General features: G+C 27.4%; 2 protein-coding genes across 2 annotated transcripts in view; one reads left to right on the forward strand and one right to left on the reverse strand.

The window, feature by feature from the left end:
• The window catches only part of LOC100213358 (oxygen-dependent coproporphyrinogen-III oxidase), a 25,881-nt gene extending 14,492 nt beyond the window's left edge, over positions 1-11,389 (forward strand). The window contains exons 3-7 of the mRNA XM_065807958.1: positions 2,127-2,275; positions 8,219-8,330; positions 8,421-8,607; positions 8,953-9,146; positions 11,130-11,389. Coding sequence (XP_065664030.1) covers positions 2,127-2,275; positions 8,219-8,330; positions 8,421-8,607; positions 8,953-9,142 — 638 coding nt within the window. The 3' untranslated portion in view covers positions 9,143-9,146; positions 11,130-11,389. The remainder of the gene's footprint in view (positions 1-2,126; positions 2,276-8,218; positions 8,331-8,420; positions 8,608-8,952; positions 9,147-11,129) is intronic.
• Positions 11,390-17,122: 5,733 nt separating this feature from the next.
• LOC136086325 (uncharacterized) lies at positions 17,123-19,531 on the reverse strand. Its single transcript, XM_065808619.1, has one exon. It carries the CDS (start codon positions 19,529-19,531, stop codon positions 17,123-17,125), a length of 2,409 nt encoding a protein of 802 aa, XP_065664691.1.
• Positions 19,532-19,877: the final 346 nt, after the last annotated feature.

Below are 19,877 nucleotides of genomic sequence, written 5' to 3' on the forward strand. Positions count from 1 at the left end.
GAAGTATCGTTTTCGCATGCCGGGAGCTTATCACATGGCTAGATGGATGGCTAAAGTCATCGATTGTATGAAGATATACCTCTTAAGAAATGAATTCAAGCTGACTATAAAAGAGCAGAACAACTTGTGCGAATTTTGTATCGTTGCTGCTCATATTTATGTACCAACATGGATTGCCTGTCCAATTGCAAGTGATGCTCCAGCAAATGACCTGATGCTCTTCACAAGAATTAAACAATATTCTGAGATCAACAAGATCATTTCAAATGCTGCTATGAAGAAGCTTCAAAATCACACTTGGTACCTTGGGTCAGAAATGATTCCACTTTCATTATTTTCTGACAGGGTTTGTGACACAGAAAAAAAGTTGATTGTTGAAGCTATGATTCAAAGTGGAGCTGATTGGAGTGTCAGGGGTATAAAGTGTCCAGCAGCAGAATTAAACAAGTTGGAAAAGAAGCAACTTCATGAGCTTGTGACATCATCATCAACTGCTGCTTTGCAGTCACTTGGTCTCGATGAAATTTTTTTATCTGGAACCGATCAAAAGACCTGGGAAGAAATTGCTTAATTTCGTTATACTAAAGCAATTGTTAAATCTGTGAAAGTTATGACACTGCTGAGCATTCTGTTGCTCTTTTGAGCACATTTAATGAATCTATCACAAAAACTGAATCTGAAATGCAGAAACTAATACAAGTTGTTGAGGACAACAGAAAACACATTCCAAATTACCGCAAAAGCATCTTGATGACATATGCCACTGTTGCTACAGACTAAACTTTTGATCTTGTAAATAGTGCAACATTTGAATGTTATTTGCATTATTTAAATATTTTGCATTATTAACAAAATATCAAGTTTAATTAAATAAACTAGAAAATTTAATAAATAAAGTCAATAAAACATAAATATATTTTTTCAATTTTTAAATGTCATTCTTTTTTTTAGAGTCGTTGTTGAAAAAACATCTTTTTTGACAATTTAACAAGTGAAAGTTTTGATATGCAATTTATTCACAATTATTATCTGTCTATATAATTAAGAAACTAATTTGCTGTGTACGTTTATATGGTAGAATGTGATTTGTGGAATCAAGAGATAAGGTTGATAAAAAGTTCATAGCAAACAATTTAGCTTTGTCTTTAGGTGAGGTAACAAAATATGAACCATGCAAAAAAGCTGGAATAATAAATTTGTCCATATTATAGACACTGAAGAGAAAAGAAGTTAAACATATGGAACATTTTTTTTGAGATGAAATTTGAGATTTCCTGACCTGAGAATAGTGGGCTTCGACTTTAAACAAAACCTTTTTGCATTAGTTTCTAGCAATAGTAAAAAGATATCTGTTTTCTGGAGAATTATTTTATTTATAGATGTAGAAGTAATGCTTACAAGTGGAAATTGCAGCAATGAAAGGAAAACCACGGAAAAGAGTAAGGCTTGACTTTTAATCATTGAGATGATATAAAACATTCCATGCCAGCCTAAATCCAAGAAGTTATATAAGAGGGCACATTAGTCAGCAGGAAGGCGAAAGATTTCTACCCAAGGGCAACTATTTGTGTTAGAGAATTAAAATGGCAAAAGTTGTAGGCCTTAATGTCTGCAGAGTCATCGACACTATAACAAAGCCATTCTGTGTGTTGAGCATTAAAGTCACCAACAGAAACAATATTGGATAAAGGCTAAAGAAAATGGATATAGTCAATTTGATCAGAACATTAAAAAGAGTGCAGTATTGAGATGAAGTAGAGCAACATAGAACAAGGAGAAAGGTGATAGAGTGAAGTTGTGCTAAACAAAAACACATAAATAAATAGTCTGTTAATTCAAAATATGGAGACAAGATGATAATGAAATGTTTTTTTCTTTGCTGATAATAGCTGACTATTTGCAAACTGCAAAAGTCAACTATTAGCTAATGATAGCTAATAGTTGACTGTTTTTTACTGTTTTATGTAACTCTTTACTCAATAGGACAAACATAAGTAGATCTTGTTTGTCCTATTGAATTAACTAAAATAAAAGTTTTGTAAACATCAGTTATAAGAAATAGAAATCAATAAAAGTTTAATTTTTTTATATTATATAACAAATTAATAAAAGAAAATTTTTTGCAGGTATAAGTAGTGTTATTCATCCATGTAATCCATTCATCCCAAGTTTGCACTTTAATTATCGTTACTTTGAAGTAGTCAATGAAAGTGGACATCATACATGGTGGTTTGGTGGAGGCATGGATTTGACACCAAATTACTTGAATGAAAAGGTTATTTTTTAGATTAATAATGTTGATAAATTGTTGTTATAATAATAATATTAACAATAGTAATAATTGTTATTATAGCAGTACAGTTTATTTGTGATTCATTTAGAAGTAATTTTTTTAGTTTGGCGTCACGACTTATGTTGTGTAAGTTGTGTTAATCTGTAATTTTTTCTTGGCAATAATTTTATGCTTTGAATTGGTGAATGAAATTTGAATTGAATTTTGAATTTGTGTCTAGATATTGTCATATCATCCTTCTAAACTTATTCTATGTAGACTGTGTAGAGTCTTATTAATTAATACCAAATTAATTAAATAGATATATAAACATTATTCTAAAGTTGTAAAAAATATTTTTTTAAAAACATATCTGTAAAGAAGTCTATTTACAATTTAACTTCATAAGTTTACTTTGCGTCAAGGTTTTAAAAATTCCTATTTATTTTCTGCATTTTTTTTTTTTTGCCTTTTGCGTCAGTATTGTGTTTAAATGACTAAATGGCTATTTTCAACGCCACATGTGTTTTAAAAACACATTAGCATGAACAAAAGTTTTAATAAAAGTTTTAATATTCTATAATTATTATACAGATTAAGATTTAAATAAAATTTCTATTCTAAACCTAAAAATAATATTGTATAGTATTAGGAAATGATATTATTAACTATAAAATAAATAAAAAACAATTTTAATTAAAAAAAATCAAACAAAAAAAGAAACTACTTTAAAGTTATTCATTGTTATTAATGAACATTTAGTTCTGTTATGATTAAGAACATTTACAGACGAGAACGCAAAAAGCTAAAATATATAATCATTTTAAGTCAAATTTTCTTACCAATGTTGGTTGGGCTTGAGGTGATGTTGAATCTCAAACCTCTTGATTATGAGCCAGAATATTGTGGCACCGCTGCACATTCAGTTTAGCTACTTATAAAATTCTTATTTTTTTAATAAGTTTAGAAAACCAAATTAGATCTGGATATCCATTTTTTGATCCAAATCCGCATCCAAATTAATAGAAAAAGCAGATTGGATAGCTGGCTTGGTTTTTCCGGATCGGATATTCAAGTTTTTTAATTACTGAACCAGAAATTAGGATATCCAGTTATTTAGATATTTTTGCTCACCTCTTACTATCTACCTCTATCTATCTACTTTACACCTCTACTCTACCACCACATATTACATTTATTAAAAAAAAAATGTTTTGGGCAAGTATACATTTATTTCTATACATTATTATTCCTAGTTCTAATTCCACCCAGCGGGCATGGGGCATAAAAAAGACATCTTTAGAACAGTCAACAGATGTTTAAAAGAGGTCTTTTTTATGTCTCGTTCCCACTGAGTAGTATATTTTTTAAGATATGAATAACCTTTTGATCATTAAATCAAATATTTAACAATATAGTATAAGAGTATTGTAAGAATTTTTCCATATATAATTTACTTGTTTTTTTTTCTTAATAAAGCATATTAGGAAATGCTATTAATGGATAAAGGATAGTATTTTAATAAATACAAAATTATTAATATACACATTTTTATTACATTTTGGCAAGACTGTAAAGTTAATAAAGCTAATAAAAATATAAGTTTAATAAATAATTCATTCAAAAAATTAGTTAAGCAGTAAATAAATCTATATAATAATGTTGAAACTAATAGTAGTAGTGCCCTTTTGAGTATGTTTGACACCGAATTCTTGGCAGCCATTGCAACCAAGGTAATAGCAAGAAAGAGTCGCAGCACTTTGTTATATATGAAAATGTGAATGAAAGCGTATGCAAATAACATATATCAAATGAAAGTGTATGCAAATAACATCAAGTTTTGCAGTTTAATTCTCACTTATAAATTGCATTGCGTCAACCTCTCCTTAATTTTAATCTATAGCATTTATTTCCATTAAAAAAAATTATTATACAGCTTTTTGTTAGGTGGCGTGCCAGCGTAGCCGAGTTGTTAGCGTGCAGTACTACCACTGGCGACTTTTTTTTTTTCAATTTTTTAAAATACCTATGAAATTTCATAGAGATTATATACAAAAATATGTAACGATATTATACACTTTAACAAAGGAAAAGATTTTTAAAAAAGCTCAAAATTCTTAGTTGAGTTCGTGCAAGAAAAATGAGTATACAACATTTTTATATAGAATATAAAATCTTTAGAACTATAAAGTTGTTTTGTTTTGGATTTTAAATAACAAAAATAAAAATAAAAACCAAGCTGATAATTTCAACTTGCCACGCGGTGACCTTATCTTTTTTAAAAACAGTAAGGGGGTTTAAAAAGTATGCTTTTAATACTTGAAAATTCTAATTTTATATTTAAATTAAACCATTTTATTAAATTTATTATTTTTAAAAGTAATTAAAAGTTAAAATTATTTAATATTGATATAATCACAGCTATTTACCATGCCCCTGTTTAACATTCTAAACCGAGTGTGCAACAACAACAGAATTTAGATAACCACTAAAATTATACTCCAATATTTTTTGACTTAACTTTTAGATTAGGGATCGTCCATAAATTATGCAACGCTAAATTTCACTAATGAACAAATCAAAAGATCAAAACTTTCCCACGCAGATTTGTAAGTTAGTTAAAAGATCAAAACAGCTCATTAAGTTTAATGAAAATTGACACCTAAAAGAACTTAAGATCTTCTTTTTAATAAGTGAATTTAGTTTTGCACAATTTATGGACGATCCTTTTTAGTCTATAATTTTTAATAGTATAAGATCTTCTTAGTTCTGCCATTTGTATAGCTTTACGTACAAATGTCTGTAAGTGTAAACATCTTTAGCATATGTTGAGTTTGCAAGCATTATATGGAACAATTGTGTATAATAAATCTATAAAAATGAGAAAACTTTTGAATTTTATTTAAACATTTAGAAAACTTTTTTTCTATATTAATATTTTTTTGCTATAAATATTGCTATAATTGTTATAGATATATACTATAATAAATATTTTGCTATAAATATTGCTATAAATACAGCAAGATTGAAAAATATTCAAAATTTATTAGGGAAGGTCTTTAATCCCCCAAAACGACACTGATGACAGCGCACTAAAACACAAGTTAATATTAAAAACTTAATGAACTTTCATAAATCTTAGTTATATAAACAGTTTAGCATTTCTTAACTGTTACTAATGGTCTGGAAAAACACTCGGTAATTTTAAAATCAACTAATAAAAATAAAGTACATAGTTTTGCATTTACTAAAGTCACATTAACTATATGTCCAGATTTTCTTATTTCACAATTCGCAATGGCTTAACTCAACCCTTGGATATTATATTATAATCTAGGTATACTATAATTATTATTTCTTTAAAAGTTTGACAAGTGATAACAGTAAAAGAAAAAATGTTTATTTAAAAAAAAATTTTTTATAGTTTTTAAGTCTCTTATTTTTCTTTTCTTCCTTTTTTTTGTTTTTTTTTGTTTTCTTTTTTTTCATTCAAGTTTTAAAGTTTTTTAATTATTATTTTTTATTGTTTTTAACATTATTAAAAACTTTTTATTTACTTTATTATTTAGGCTTGGCCGGAGTAATTGAGTATGAGAGCAAAGAAATTCTAAAAAGAACACGGAGAGCCAAGCTGAAGCCATGCAAGGCTGCTCCTCTAAACAGCTGCTCCTCTAAACAGCTGCTCCTCTAAACAGCTTTTTACAAGAGTTTTTGGTTTTTTGCTCAAGCTGTTTTGTTCATAAAAAATTTCTTATTATACAAAATTTGATTTTATATTCATTACAAGCATATGCTTGTAACTTTTATGCTACAAATATAAATGCTTAACAAGCAATTTTTATTGTGCCTTGAAAACTTACGAAAATTCTGTTTATAAAAAAAATTATTTAAACAAGCTTTTACTTTGGGTTTTCACACTAGCCTACTCCATTTTATTCATTAACAACTTTACTTCAGCTATCCATGTTATTCATTAACAACTTTACTTATTCAATAGAAAATTTAATAAACAAAAACGCTAACAACTTGTTGACTTAATAATATAAGTTATTCTATACTACAATAAAGCAGAATTTTAGTATTATAAATGCAAATATAAATATTACATGTTTTTAACTTATAAAGTTACAACTTGACTATATTGTCATTAATGTTATAGTGATATTGCATGATTTTTCACACCAAGGATTTTAAGAAAAAATCTCTCTGCACTGTGTTTAAAATGAAAAGAAAAATTTTCTTTTTTTTACTAATACTATTATAACTATATATTATATTACTAATTCTATTATAGCTTTATAACAGTGGTTCTTAACCTTTTTGTAGTCACAGACCACTTTCAAAATTTTAGCAATTTCAAGCCTTATTGTAAATGTATTAGGAAAGAAAAAAAAACATCATAACAAACACTTTTATTTATTAGTATCAAGTAAAATTTATCGCATATCAGTTGTTTAATGAGATTGTTGCTGCTGTTTCTTTTCAATAAGCACACTAAATTGAGGAATTGTCTTAGACAATGCAAGACATGTCTTTGACTATTTGGTTAGGATTTTTAGTTTTTATTGACACTAATGCTAAGAAACCTGACTCACAAAGGTATGTAGCAGCAACTGGAATTAATATAGACATTGCTCATTTAACAAGAAGAGGGTAAGCTTGTTCTTACCCTCTCCTTGTTACCAAAAATCTGTTGTTACCAAAAATCACAAACATCCTTTCCATGAAAATCAGCTTGCAATACTGCTTTGGATCTCATGTCTATTAAATCATCTTTAATAAGATCTTCATCATTGATATCATTGATATCAATCATAAATGGGCTACACACCCAAGTCTCTATTGTAAAACATTCATTGTAAAACAATATTCACCTTCGTTTGTGTGATAAAAAAACAATAATGGCACTTATATGGCACACAATAAAGGCACACAATAATGGCAAGTGTTGTTTGGCAGTGAAGTCTTGGCACATATTTCTTGCTATAAACTATCATTTAAAAATATAAAAATTAAGCTGTTCAAAAATGAAAATTCCACCTCTTATTTTTTCTAAATCTGTGCCCCCTGAGGACCCCCTGAATGCATGCTGTGGACCCCTGAAGGGTCCATGGACCACAGGTTAAGAAACCCTGCTTTATAAGTTATAAACATGTAATATTTATATTTGCATTTATAATACTAAAATTCTGCTTTACTTTATTGTAGTATAGAATAACTTATGCTATTAAGTCAACAAATTGTTAGCCATTTGTATACCTAGTTAAAATATAATCTATACTAAAAAAAAATCAGTACTATACTAAAAAAAATCAGTGACCGTTACGCAAAAAAAATTAGCATTTTTTAAGCAAAAATGTCAATCTGAAACTTGAACTTTGTTTTTTTTTATACAATGTAGTTTGAACCAGAGTTTATAACTTTTCTAATCAATATCTAAAATTAGATAAGAAAAAAAAGAGGTTTATATTCATGACAAAATTATACTTTTGTGAGAGCCATAAATTGCTCTTGTAAGTCACTTTAGGTGTGCAGGCAGCGAGATCAAGAGCTAAAGCTCTTGCTTCCTGCGGAAGATAATTTTAGTGGAAAAATGTTAAATATTAAATATATTTAAAAAAAATCTAATAATAATATATTTATATATCCAAAACAAAAGCTAGTATTATTATTATTATTATTATTATTATTATTAGTAGTAGTAGTAATAGTAGTAGTAGTAGTAGTAGTAGTAGTAGTAGTAGTAGTAGTAGTAGTAGTAGTAGTAGTAGTAGTAGTAGTAGTAGTAGTAGTAGTAGTAGTTGTTGTTGATTTTGTTTCTAGAAATATTAAAAAATAAATAAATTTTATTTATTCTGTTATATTTATTTTAGTAATATTGTAAACTTTATCTATTGTTTAGTGTACAGTTTATGATGTAACATAACAATAAAAATGCTGTTATAGGATGCATCGCATTTTCACAAAACACTAAAAATGGCCTGTGATAAGCATAATAGTTTATATTATCCGAAGTTCAAAAAATGGGCTGACGATTACTTTTTTAACAAGCATAGAGGTTTGATATTTTATGCTGGTGATTTCTATTTCACACATTAAAAATAATCAACATTTAAACGATAAAATATTTGTTTTATTTGATCGTTAGGTGAAGCCAGAGGAGTTGGTGGTACCTTTTTTGATGATTTTGATGAAGGATCAATCGATGACTGCTTTGCTTTTGTAGTTTCGTGTGGTTATTCAGTTTTACCATCATATGTTCCACTTATAGAAGAGCACAAAGATAAATCTTTTTCTTCAAGGCATCGTGATTGGCAGTTGATGAGAAGGGGAAGGTGCACAAATAAAATAATTTTTGTTACTTTTATAAAATTCACTCAAACCTTGATTACATTTGTAACTTTGAAAATCATTTATCTATTTTGATTTTTAAGCATCTAGAGCTTTGATTGCCTTGTTAATGTTGCCATCATTGATGTATATATTTTGTTATCAAACTAATATAAACAAAGTTTGTTGTACTAATTTATTTTTCATGCAAAAATTATATTAAAAATAATATAATTTGCAAAAATAATTTTTATTGATTTGTTTTTGTTATTTTTACTTTTAAATTTTAATTTTTTAGTTTTTATGGCATTCCATAGAATTTAATATTTTGAAATATCAATTTTGTAAAGGTATGTTGAGTTCAATCTTGTCTATGATCGTGGAACTCAGTTTGGTTTAGCTACACCTGGTGCCAGAATAGAAAGTATTCTTGTCTCTATGCCTCTAATAGCAAAATGGGAATATTGCCCTGAATTAGAACATGGAGATGAAGAAGCTAAACTTATTAAAGTTTTAAAGGAACCAAAAGAATGGATCTAAAAAGGTTTTTTTTTATTATAATACATACTCTATAGATTTCTAATTCTTTTTTTAATTCTTTTTTTAGATTTTAATGGTATTTCTAAGTTTTCTTAAATCCTCTGGTGTTTCTAAATTTTTTTAAATCCTCTGGTTTCTTAAGCCTAAGTTTTCAAAAATTGAAAGTGAAAGTATTTTTTGTTTATTTTATTGTTAATTTTGGAAAGAAATATTTCTTCTGACAGTTTTATCATAGATTGTATACCTTCAAGACTTTTATCACAGAATTTATGTCTTCAGGCAGATTATTGATCCAACAAGGCATAATCTGCTTTTCAGGCAGATTATGCCTTGTTGAAGGCAACTCTCGGATCTACGTCTAACGGTTTAGGAAGTAAACTTTCCATAGAGTTCTAGCACAACCTATAATTTCTTAATTATTTCGAGGACAAGCTGCTGGATAGAACTTCTTTTTTTCTTTATTTTCCCTTTTTTCAAGTGCCGTTTTGAAAATACCAAGTGCATGGCATCAGGTATATTTTGTTTTTGAAACTAAGACTTGTTTTTGAAATTAAGACTGAAATGCGCTAATATTTACTTTGACAAGTTTTCGTTAATTTATTAAAATTTTAACTTATAATTTTGTAAACATTTTTTTTTTAAAGTCAATAGTTTTTCTTGGTTTTATGTAAAAATGCTTTATTGTGTAAAGCGCAATTAAGCATTTTTACATTATGCCTTATTATGCGCATGTTTTACCACTACTGAAGTTAAGGAAGATTTTAACAACTATCACATTGTTTGTGCTTGCACATATGTCGAATAATACTAAAATTGAAAAACTTTCACGCCAAACTTTTTCAATTCAATTTTTTTCTTAAATAATTTTTATAGAAACAAAAAATAATGTTCCAAATTATTTTTTTTATAAAGTAAAATATATTTTTTTAAAACAGCCTGCTTGAAATTAACCAAATTTTTCTAGTGAAAAAATTAAAAAAAAAACGTTATAAAAAACAACAATTTAAATAAGTTTAAACTTATATTAAAAAAATAATTAAAATATAAATATTTATAAACTAAAGTTGCCAAGAAGGTTCTTGATATCCAAAGAAGTTATTTTTTATATTTTGTTTTTGGAAATAGTCCAAAACTAAAAATAATAGCAATAATAGCAAACAAGTAGTTAAAGTATACTTAAATGCATAATAGTAATAATACCATATAAACAATCAATCAAGAATTATATGGAATAAAATTATGGTATTATTATTACTATACCATATTATTGGTAATAATACCAATATATGGTATTATTTTATGATATAATATGGTATTATAATATAATAATATTATATGGTATTATTACCAATATCAACTATCATACCATACTATCATACCATATTAACTATCAATCAAGAATTAGTAATAGAATGTATAAAATTTTTTTACTTTTTTTTTGATATCTGGATTTATGAAATATTAATTATGCTTGAAGCTTTTCCTTTTTTTGTGTGCTAAATTGTTTATTTTGATACAAGGTTCTTTCTCAAAATATTCAATTTATTTCTCAACATCTCATAAAACCATGTTTAAACCTTTTCATTAAAGGATGCATATTTATAGTTTCATGTATATGCCCCGTTAAAAATACGGAGCTATTTAATTCAACAGTTAAATTGAGCTTAAAACGGAGACTTTTTAAATAAAATTTAAGATGTAAACTATGTTGATATTATTCATTAGTTTTATTTATAAGTCTCAGTAGATCAGCTTATAACCGACTGACTGAGATTTGAGCTAAGCTCCAGCTACCAGAAAGTAACTATATGACCTTAATTTTAGTTGAGTGTACGAGAAAACAAAAGGTTGTGTTTGTTTTGTTTGAAAAAAAATAAGTCAACAATAATAGGCCATGTTACTTGGCCTATTATTGTTGACTTATTTTTTTTTCTTTTTTTATCTTTCCGGTTATTTTATTTGATTTAAAGTATTTATACTATTTTAGGTAATCGAGTTTACATCGATTGAGATTGATTCAGAAATTTTGGAGATCTTTGGCAATGATTTATATTAAACTTACCAAAGTGATATTAGTTTATGTTAAAAGGCTTTTAAAATCAAATGTCGTCTCCATGGATTCACTGTTAATCACGTTAACACTGTAGCATCCCCGGAAGTTGTGTTATTTAAATTTTGTATTTATTTTTATTCATTTTTATTTTTTAATAAGGTTTTTGAGAATATAGAAAGAATTTATAAAGGGAATTGCTTCTTAATTGATAACTTAAAATCTTTTTTTTTTAACATTTTTTAACAAGTTTAAATAATAATAGTTTACATAACATTTACTAAAAGTTATAAAACTTCATTGCACCAGAGAAACACAAGTCGTGTACAAATAAACGAGCTTTTTTAGTTTTTAACAAAAAAAACTAAAAAAGGAAACACCGAAGTTTCAAAAAACGCCATAGCAAAAGACTGACTTTTAACAGTGGCTCTAGAAAATTTCTCTTTAAAAAATGTCTACCGATTCTGTATTTAATATTTGCAATGTTTATAGCCGGAATTGGCTATAAATATTGCAATTGTAACAAGATAACATCTGTAAGTTCCTGATTATGATATAATTTGATTTACAGATAAATTAATTCAATAACTTGCGAATTATTAAACGAGTTTTATTGAGTTTTCAAATATAAATTTGTTTTTGTGTATAGTTAAATGCTTGTCTTCCAAATTAAAAAAATGTCACCTTTGCACCGTTTTGCCTAGTTCATAGCTTTAATCTGGAACAAATTGCATCAAGTTAATACAATAAGTTTTTTATAAAATATTGACATAATGAGAATTATTATTAACATGATAAATACAGCATAACATGATGAAATAGTTAAAATTAGTTCAAATGGAGGGTTGGCAATAATGCGATAAAAACTGTAAAAATCATTGCGTAATAAATTTACATTGGGGGTCATAGGAAAAACTCGTGCATATGATTATTCGCTATTTGTGCATAGCTCACACATAAAGTTTGGATTTTTATTCTTTCCTCGATCCCGGCAGAGGAATAGTAAGTCCATTTATGGCGCATACTACAATTAACCGAATATTTACACTTAAAATGGTCCGTGATAAATATAAAATTAAAAAAATTTGTTTGAAAAATGGGCTGCCTATTAAGATTATCATTGCGTAAAATGTATTTATTTTTTATATTTTGATGAATACAAATTATGGAAAGAAGTTGGGGATTAATTGGTTTTACATTTAAGCATGAAATAAAGAATATTAAAAATATTAGGCTCATATATTTAAAAAACTTTCATTTCAAATAATAGAGGCTTTGTATGTCTATAACGGTCTTTAAAATATATAAGACGTGCTTCTGCTGACGACAAAGAGGTTTAAGTTTACTTTTATTTGTACTATCCCAAGCAATGTTTGCTGTGTACAATTATACCAATGAGTGATATAATTGTACCAAAGTATGTATATTTAAAACATTTCTTGCTTTCTACAATTTTCTTGTACTTTTTGAAATTTTCCTTGATAAGTTTTTAATATGATTTTTCCATGTAAGATGTTCATTAGAATTATGACTTTTTTTCAACCCCATGCTCCTGTACTGTAGTTTGATGAACTTTTACCTAAAAAGCATAAAATGAACTATTATTTGCATATCTTTTGAAAAAAATTCACCCCGCTTTTTAGGTAAAAATTCATCAAACTACAGTAAAGGAGCATGAGGTTGAAAAAAGGCATAACCCTAATGTTCATCTATACAAACACCTAGAAATTTGGTTACTGCTACTTTTTCAATTAACAATAACAAGTTGAGGCATGTTAATTGGCAGTTTATGTTTTTTGATAAGAACCCATTTAGTTGGTTTTATTAAGATTGAAAAGAATCCATTTCAGAGCCGGAACCAGCTTTTTTTGGTCTTTGAGATAGCTAACTTCCAGACATGGAGCAAATTCCAAACATTTATATGTTTATACTTATCTCAAAAAAGGATGCTTTGCAAAAAAATGCGATGATTGGAGGCTGGGAACAAAAAAGCCCCAAATTTTGTGCCCCCCTGCCCCAAACGTGAGTGCAACAAGTTGATGAAATATTTTTTGTACTGTTTTTAACTAGACTAATATTCATCAATAAATTTTAAATTTCATAGTAAAATATTTTAGCTTTCAAAAATTATGACCATATAAAGTTTAAACCCCCTCAATTTGAGGTGTTTATAAATTTTATATGGTCATTATTTTTGAACGCTAAAGATAATACTATAAAACTTAAAATTTATCGATGAATATAAGTCTAGTTGAGAACAAGGAGTTTAGTCACTTGATTTTTTATCACGGAAAAAAAACTTTCGGTTTGATATTGAAAAACTTCGTCCAAAATACGAAGGATATGATTTTATGTAGGTGTCGAAAAATAAAAACCCACCCATGAAAATTAATTATATACATATATATATATTGATGTATTATTTTTCAGAAAAGAACGTAGAACATTTATTTATGTGATGCCGACAGTTTTCTCTTGAACTGAAAAATTTATTCTCTTTAAAATGATTCAATTTTGTGTAAATACCAGTAAGTTAAGATAGTTCATCTGGAATCACGTGAAAATAGGTTCTGCAGCTATTTATTTGTTATGTACATAACTTTTTGATTTTAAAAAAAAATTTATATAGGGTGGGTTTTTTGTTTTCTTTAAGGTGATTTTTAGAAATACCCCCGTTTTATTAAGCGCACTACACTTAACTAAGTGTTAACTTTCTGCGGATTTCTTAGTTACTCTACCATTCCATCTTCCAAATGGAAAAAAAGATCTGTTATTTTTATTGAACATTATTATACATACATTTTGGTGCATTAATGCTGATATTGATATAGTATGATTTTGGTTGATATATCTAGCTGAACTTTTTTGATAAGTATTTATTATTAACTTTCAAAACAAGATTTATTAAATCATTTACGGAAGACTTCAGTAAATATAAACTAAATATAAAATTAGAAACAAATTAATTCAGTGAAGTAATTTGTTTCTAATTTTATATTTAGGTAAAAATATGTAGTCAGTAAATAAATAAAACTATTTATTTACTGATAAGTAGATAAAAAGTTTTAAAGTGTTGTTAATTAAATCATCTGTATATTTATCATTAAGTTTTTTATTATTTTAACTAACCTGTAAGTTTTATATATAACATTGTATGTACTATTTAAAACTTACTTTCATTGTAACAGTGAATCTTAACATCATACCTAAATTGATATCAATAAATTTAATTAACTATAAGGTTTTTTATTTATCAAAGCAATGATTGTTTTGATAAATAAATAACCTTATAGTTCATTAAATTTTTGGATATCAATTTAGGTATGATGTTTAGATTGATTTAAATTTATATATTTTCTTGACTTGATTTATGAAAAAATAGTTCAGATAAAATGTTTAATGAAGAAATTTATAATTGGTATTTAACGTTAAAAGATACCTCTAACAATGCATTATATTGTAAATTTTGCTATGAAAAACAACTAGCTACAAAGATAAATGGATTAGTTGATAAAATCAGAAAATTAAAGAAACAACGCAAAAATAAAAAGTTGAATTTGTTATTAAGTGAAACCTTTATTCCACCTGTGACAAATATTCCTAATAATACATCTATTAGTTCTGAAGTTTGTAAAGAAACAATCCTTATCAGTGGAAACAAAATGCTCAAAAAAGAAAATAAAAATTTAAAAAGGAAACTTAAATCGATGATGGATTTAGAATTTGATTATTTTAAGGATCTAAAGGATTTTGAAGATATGTCAAGCAATCTGCAAATACTTATTTCAAAAAACTCTTTAATTGAAAGTGAACTAAACAATGTTAAAAAACTTTATTGTGAAAAAGAAGAAAAGCTCAATATTATTGAAAACAAATTAGAACTATTTAAGTCCAAAAATAAATCAATTAATGTTAGAAATTTGAATAAAAAAATAAAATATCGTAATACTCAACTGGAAATTAAAAAAAATGAAATAAATTCATTAAAAAATGAAACAAAATATAAAATATCGCAATTAAAAAAAAAATAGAAGATATTACTTCAGTTCTTGAAAATTCCGATATAAACATTTCTGAATTAAAAAACGAGAAAATAAAGCTGCAAAAAAAAGTGAGTCATTTAAAAATTATTTTGCAAAATAAAACCAACTATATTAATGACTGCAATATGAAAGATGTTATAGGTTTAGAGGATGAAGTTGTTTCGTTATGTAATAAGACAAACATTTTAAACGAGGAGAATCAAGAGCTTCACAAATTGGTTTCTTTGTTAGATGACGAGGAAGTAATAACATTTGAAGATGGCAGATACAGTTATGACATTCGAGAAACTATCATGAAACTTCTTTCAATGAACGTGAGTATGAATAGTGTCAACGGAGTCATAAAAGTAGTATTAAACAAACTAGCAAAAAAGAACATATATAGGCTACCATTAGCCGCTGTAAAATGTAGGTTAATGCAGGAATATATGTGTGTATATATATATATATATATATATATATATATATATATATATATATATATATATATATATATATATATATATTTAGAGCTTGCTATTATATGCTTGCTTCAATATATTAATAGGTATTAAACTAATTATTTGGTAATAGTTATGAAAACATTTGCAGATATTAGTAAAGGGGATTTAATTTAGAAAGATTATCGGCTTCTTTAATCAAGAAAATAGCAAACCTAACTTTTTAAAATCCCCTGAAAAAAAAAAAAAGTTTCTCAATCAAATAAAAACAACTGAAGAATTTAATATTATTAAAGAAAATCCTGGTATTGCTAAAGAATTAGTAACTAACGATTTTTTTGAATTTTTATTACCTTATGTAATGGTTCACTATCTATGGAGGTACTGAAACAAATAAAGATCAATTATTCCTACTATGTAATTTTCAACAATTAAAATACGAAAATAAAGTTGATGTTGTATATATTACTCTTAGTCAACATATCTTGCCTCAAGAATTCTCGTATTATATTGAAAAGTTTCATCATGCTTATCTTTTATATGATCAAACAAATATTTTAGAAGGGTTTTTAAAATTTAAATAAGATAATTCTTTATTAGATGAGGTAAATAAATACGTTATAGATCATCCTGGTTCACATTTATATGATTTTGCACAAGAAAATTCTAACATTGTATTAGGAGCATGTAGAGAGTATGATGGATTTAATTTTGGTCATGAAGTATAAATATACTAAGACTAGTGTGTGAATCAATCATGAATTACGCAAATAAGTTTCATAATTTCGATTATGACAACTATCAGCTTGAAGTAGTTGGACGTAGAGTTGCAAAAAAACACGTTTTTTTCCTCTAGCGTTTTTTTGGGTCAAAAAAACATGTTTTTTGGTTGTTTTTTTTGGTTTTTTTGACTTTTTAAACAAGTTTTCTATTTTTCTTGGTAAATAATTTGGAAGAGTTTTTGTTTTAATCTGTCTATTTATAACATATGATCATTATAATCACAAATACAATGTATAAACACCAATTTAAAGTTAATGTTTTAATAAAAAATTTAAAGAGCTATTTATTAAGTATATTTATTAGGTGTTTAGTATTAAGTTAGTTATAAACAGGGCCGGCCTTACGAATTGCGGGGCCCAATTTAACGAATGCTTGCGGGGCCCACCTCATTTTTTTTTTTTACAATAACTACTATTAATAAAATTATTGAAACACATTTATTATACAAAAAAACATAACTCCACAAACGAATCAATAAACAATAATAAAAATATTACAATGAATTTAAACAAAACAGTTCTTGTTATTGTCATAATAAACAAATAATCTATAAGTCAAAGTGGATCTTTCTTGCTTTTTTGCTTTCTTTTAGAATTTTTTCATAATTAATTTCTCTACTTATAGGAGATTCAATTGATATTAGTGCCAAATTGTTTAGTCGTTCTTAGTTAATTACTGACCTAAGGTAGGTTTTAATTAATTTTAGTTTTGAAAAACTTCTTTCACCGGAAGCGCCTGTAACTGGAATTGTCATCAGTATTTCTAGGGCTATGAACAAATTTGAAAATGCAGTCGACCTATCATTACAAGCCAAATATTTAAAGAGTTCTTTGGGTTGTTGTTGTTGAACGGGCAGTATTGGCTTAATTGCCTCCATTTCTTCGGAAAGCATGAACCCTTCTATATCTTTTGTAATGTCTGTCAAAGCAATTTCTAGGTCGGCTGAATGTTTTCTGAGATCTTCTTTAGACATATTTTGAAAATTATATAGAAATCCAAAAAGGTTATGGGGTTCTTTCAGCTGCATAAACCGTGGTTGAAGAGATTGCAATGCTTTGTCTACAACTTGATTGAAAAAATTTACCCGGAATTCTGTCTTGGGGTCTAAAATTGGTTCGTCAAAAGATTCATAAAGAAACATTTTCTTTTTCTTGTAACAGCGCTTCTGTTGAAATATGGGTTCAACTTCTAACTCATTTGCAAGCTCTTTGGCATCAATCAATGCTGCTACAAAGCCTGTCTCTCGGTATGTCTTCAACCAATCAAACAATTTTTCAAAAGATGTCAGCCCCGCGGCAATGTCTATGGTATTGCTTTGAAGTTCCTTGCTAGTAAAATTTACTTGAAACAATAAAGAGTGCCAAAAACATAGTGCAACCAGAAACCTATAATTTGTCATTTGGCTTACTAATGATTCAGCCTCACTTTTCCCTTGAGCATCATTTGTGCTTTTTGCTAGTTCTTCTAAAGCATCACACACTTCTGCGGCTTGAAATCGTACAGCTTTAACACTTTCCATTCTACATTCCCATCTTGTTTCTGATAATGGTTTAACAGACAGGCATTTCACATGCTTTTTAAAAACAGTCCATCTTTTTGTAGATGAAGCAAAAAGGGTGTAAATACGCTGCAGGGTTCCAAAAAATGTCATGGCATCTGAACACGTTTTAGCCATATCTCCTAGAACAAGATTATAATTATGGCAGACACAAGGAGTATAGAAAGCTCGTGAATTTCTTTCCAAAAGTCGTGCTTGCACTCCAGAATTGTGCCCTTTCATATTAGCTCCATTGTCATACCCTTGTCCTCTGATGTTTTCAACATCTAGTCTTAGCATTTCAATTTCTTTCACAAGAGTGTTAAATAAATTTTCACCAGTGCTGGTCTCAACTATAATAATAAACTTTATAAAATGTTCATAAATTCCTGCTGGGACATCTGAGTGTGTGCCATCAGCGACATATCTTAGCACCATTGACATCTGTTTCTGATGGCTGATATCAGGAGTGCAGTCAAGAATCACTGCAAAATACTTTGCCGACTTAATTCTAGCAATAATTTCCTGTAGAACAGCTTGGCCTATAGTATCAATAATTTCATCTTGTATGGTCTTGCCTAAATAATGATCATGAATGTCTTTGTTAATAATTTTCTGTATATGTTCTTGCATAACTGGATCAAATTTTCCTAGCAATTCAATGACGCCTAGAAAATTGCCATTATGTGGATTTCCAATTTGTTCTTCAGACCCACGAAATGCCAAGTTCCTTTCTGCCAAAAACTGTACAGAAGCAACAAGTCGCTCAAAGACTTGATTCCAGCGTTTTGTTTCCTGTCTTATTAATTTTTCATTTAATGTATCAACAGTTAATCCAGTAGATAACCTTTGCTGCAGTTCATAGCAATTAGGTGTACATTGCAAATGTTTTTTTGATTTTTCATGATCCTCTAATCTTGTATGAATATTTGACCAGCTGTCAAATCCAGAAGTAGCAAGTGCAGAATCAGTATTTGTGTCAAAAAGTTTGCAATAGTAACAGTAAACTTTATCAAATGATTCAGAATATATTAGCCATGGTCGTTCTATAACTTCCCCATTTTTTAATTTTCTTTTACAATGAAATTTCGAAAAATGTAACCCTTTTTCATTTTGGGGAAAATTTTCTACAGTGATCTTAGGGGGTCCTTTGTTCACTAAATAATCTCTGACATTTTGATTTATTTTATTTGGCCATGTAGCAGGGTCATCTTTTATCTTTAAAATATCACATAGTGCTGGGTTTGAATTTTCTTCTCTTGATTCTGAAATATCCTCATTATCCTTGTGTGTGTTAACAGATATATTTATACATAATTCAGATGTATTTTGTTGAGCATTACATCCAGAAAGAAAACTACTACTAGCTTCTGATGTAATTTCTTTAGAAATATTTGTTTCAATGTCGTCTGACTCGACTTGTTTGTCTGATTTTTCAGTTTCAAACAGATCTACTGATTTACTCAAATATTTATCTAACGCACCTTTTTCTTTTTCTGCTTCAGTTTTCTTTACTTTAGCTAAGGTTCTCTTCATGTTACCACTTAGATATTTTCTACCGACGTCCCTTTGTCTTTTACTCTTATTTTGGCTTGTGTTCTTCAAAACTAAAAACTTATCTCTTTTTTTACTACTAAATTGCACAATAAAATAAAATAGTTTAATTAAACTAAATTAAATAAAAAATCCCCCTTACAAAATTAAAAGTAAAATTAACAAAACTAATATAAACATTTTCCCTTCAATTAGCTAAAACAATATAGAGATAAAATATAATAAAACATATTGATAAAGAGATAATAAATAAATAAATCCATTAGAATTATAGTAAGATTAAAACATAAAAATAGCTTTTTTTATTTGAAGCATGAAAACAAACTTA

The sequence above is a fragment of the Hydra vulgaris genome, chromosome 10 (assembly GCF_038396675.1).
Source record: "Hydra vulgaris chromosome 10, alternate assembly HydraT2T_AEP".
In the NCBI taxonomy this organism is placed as follows: domain Eukaryota; kingdom Metazoa; phylum Cnidaria; class Hydrozoa; order Anthoathecata; family Hydridae; genus Hydra; species Hydra vulgaris.

Coding starts and splice junctions, on each gene's coding strand:
- LOC136086325 (XM_065808619.1), bottom strand. CDS start 19,531: ATGAAGAGAACCTTAGCTAAAGTAAAGAAAACTGAAGCAGAAAAAGAA.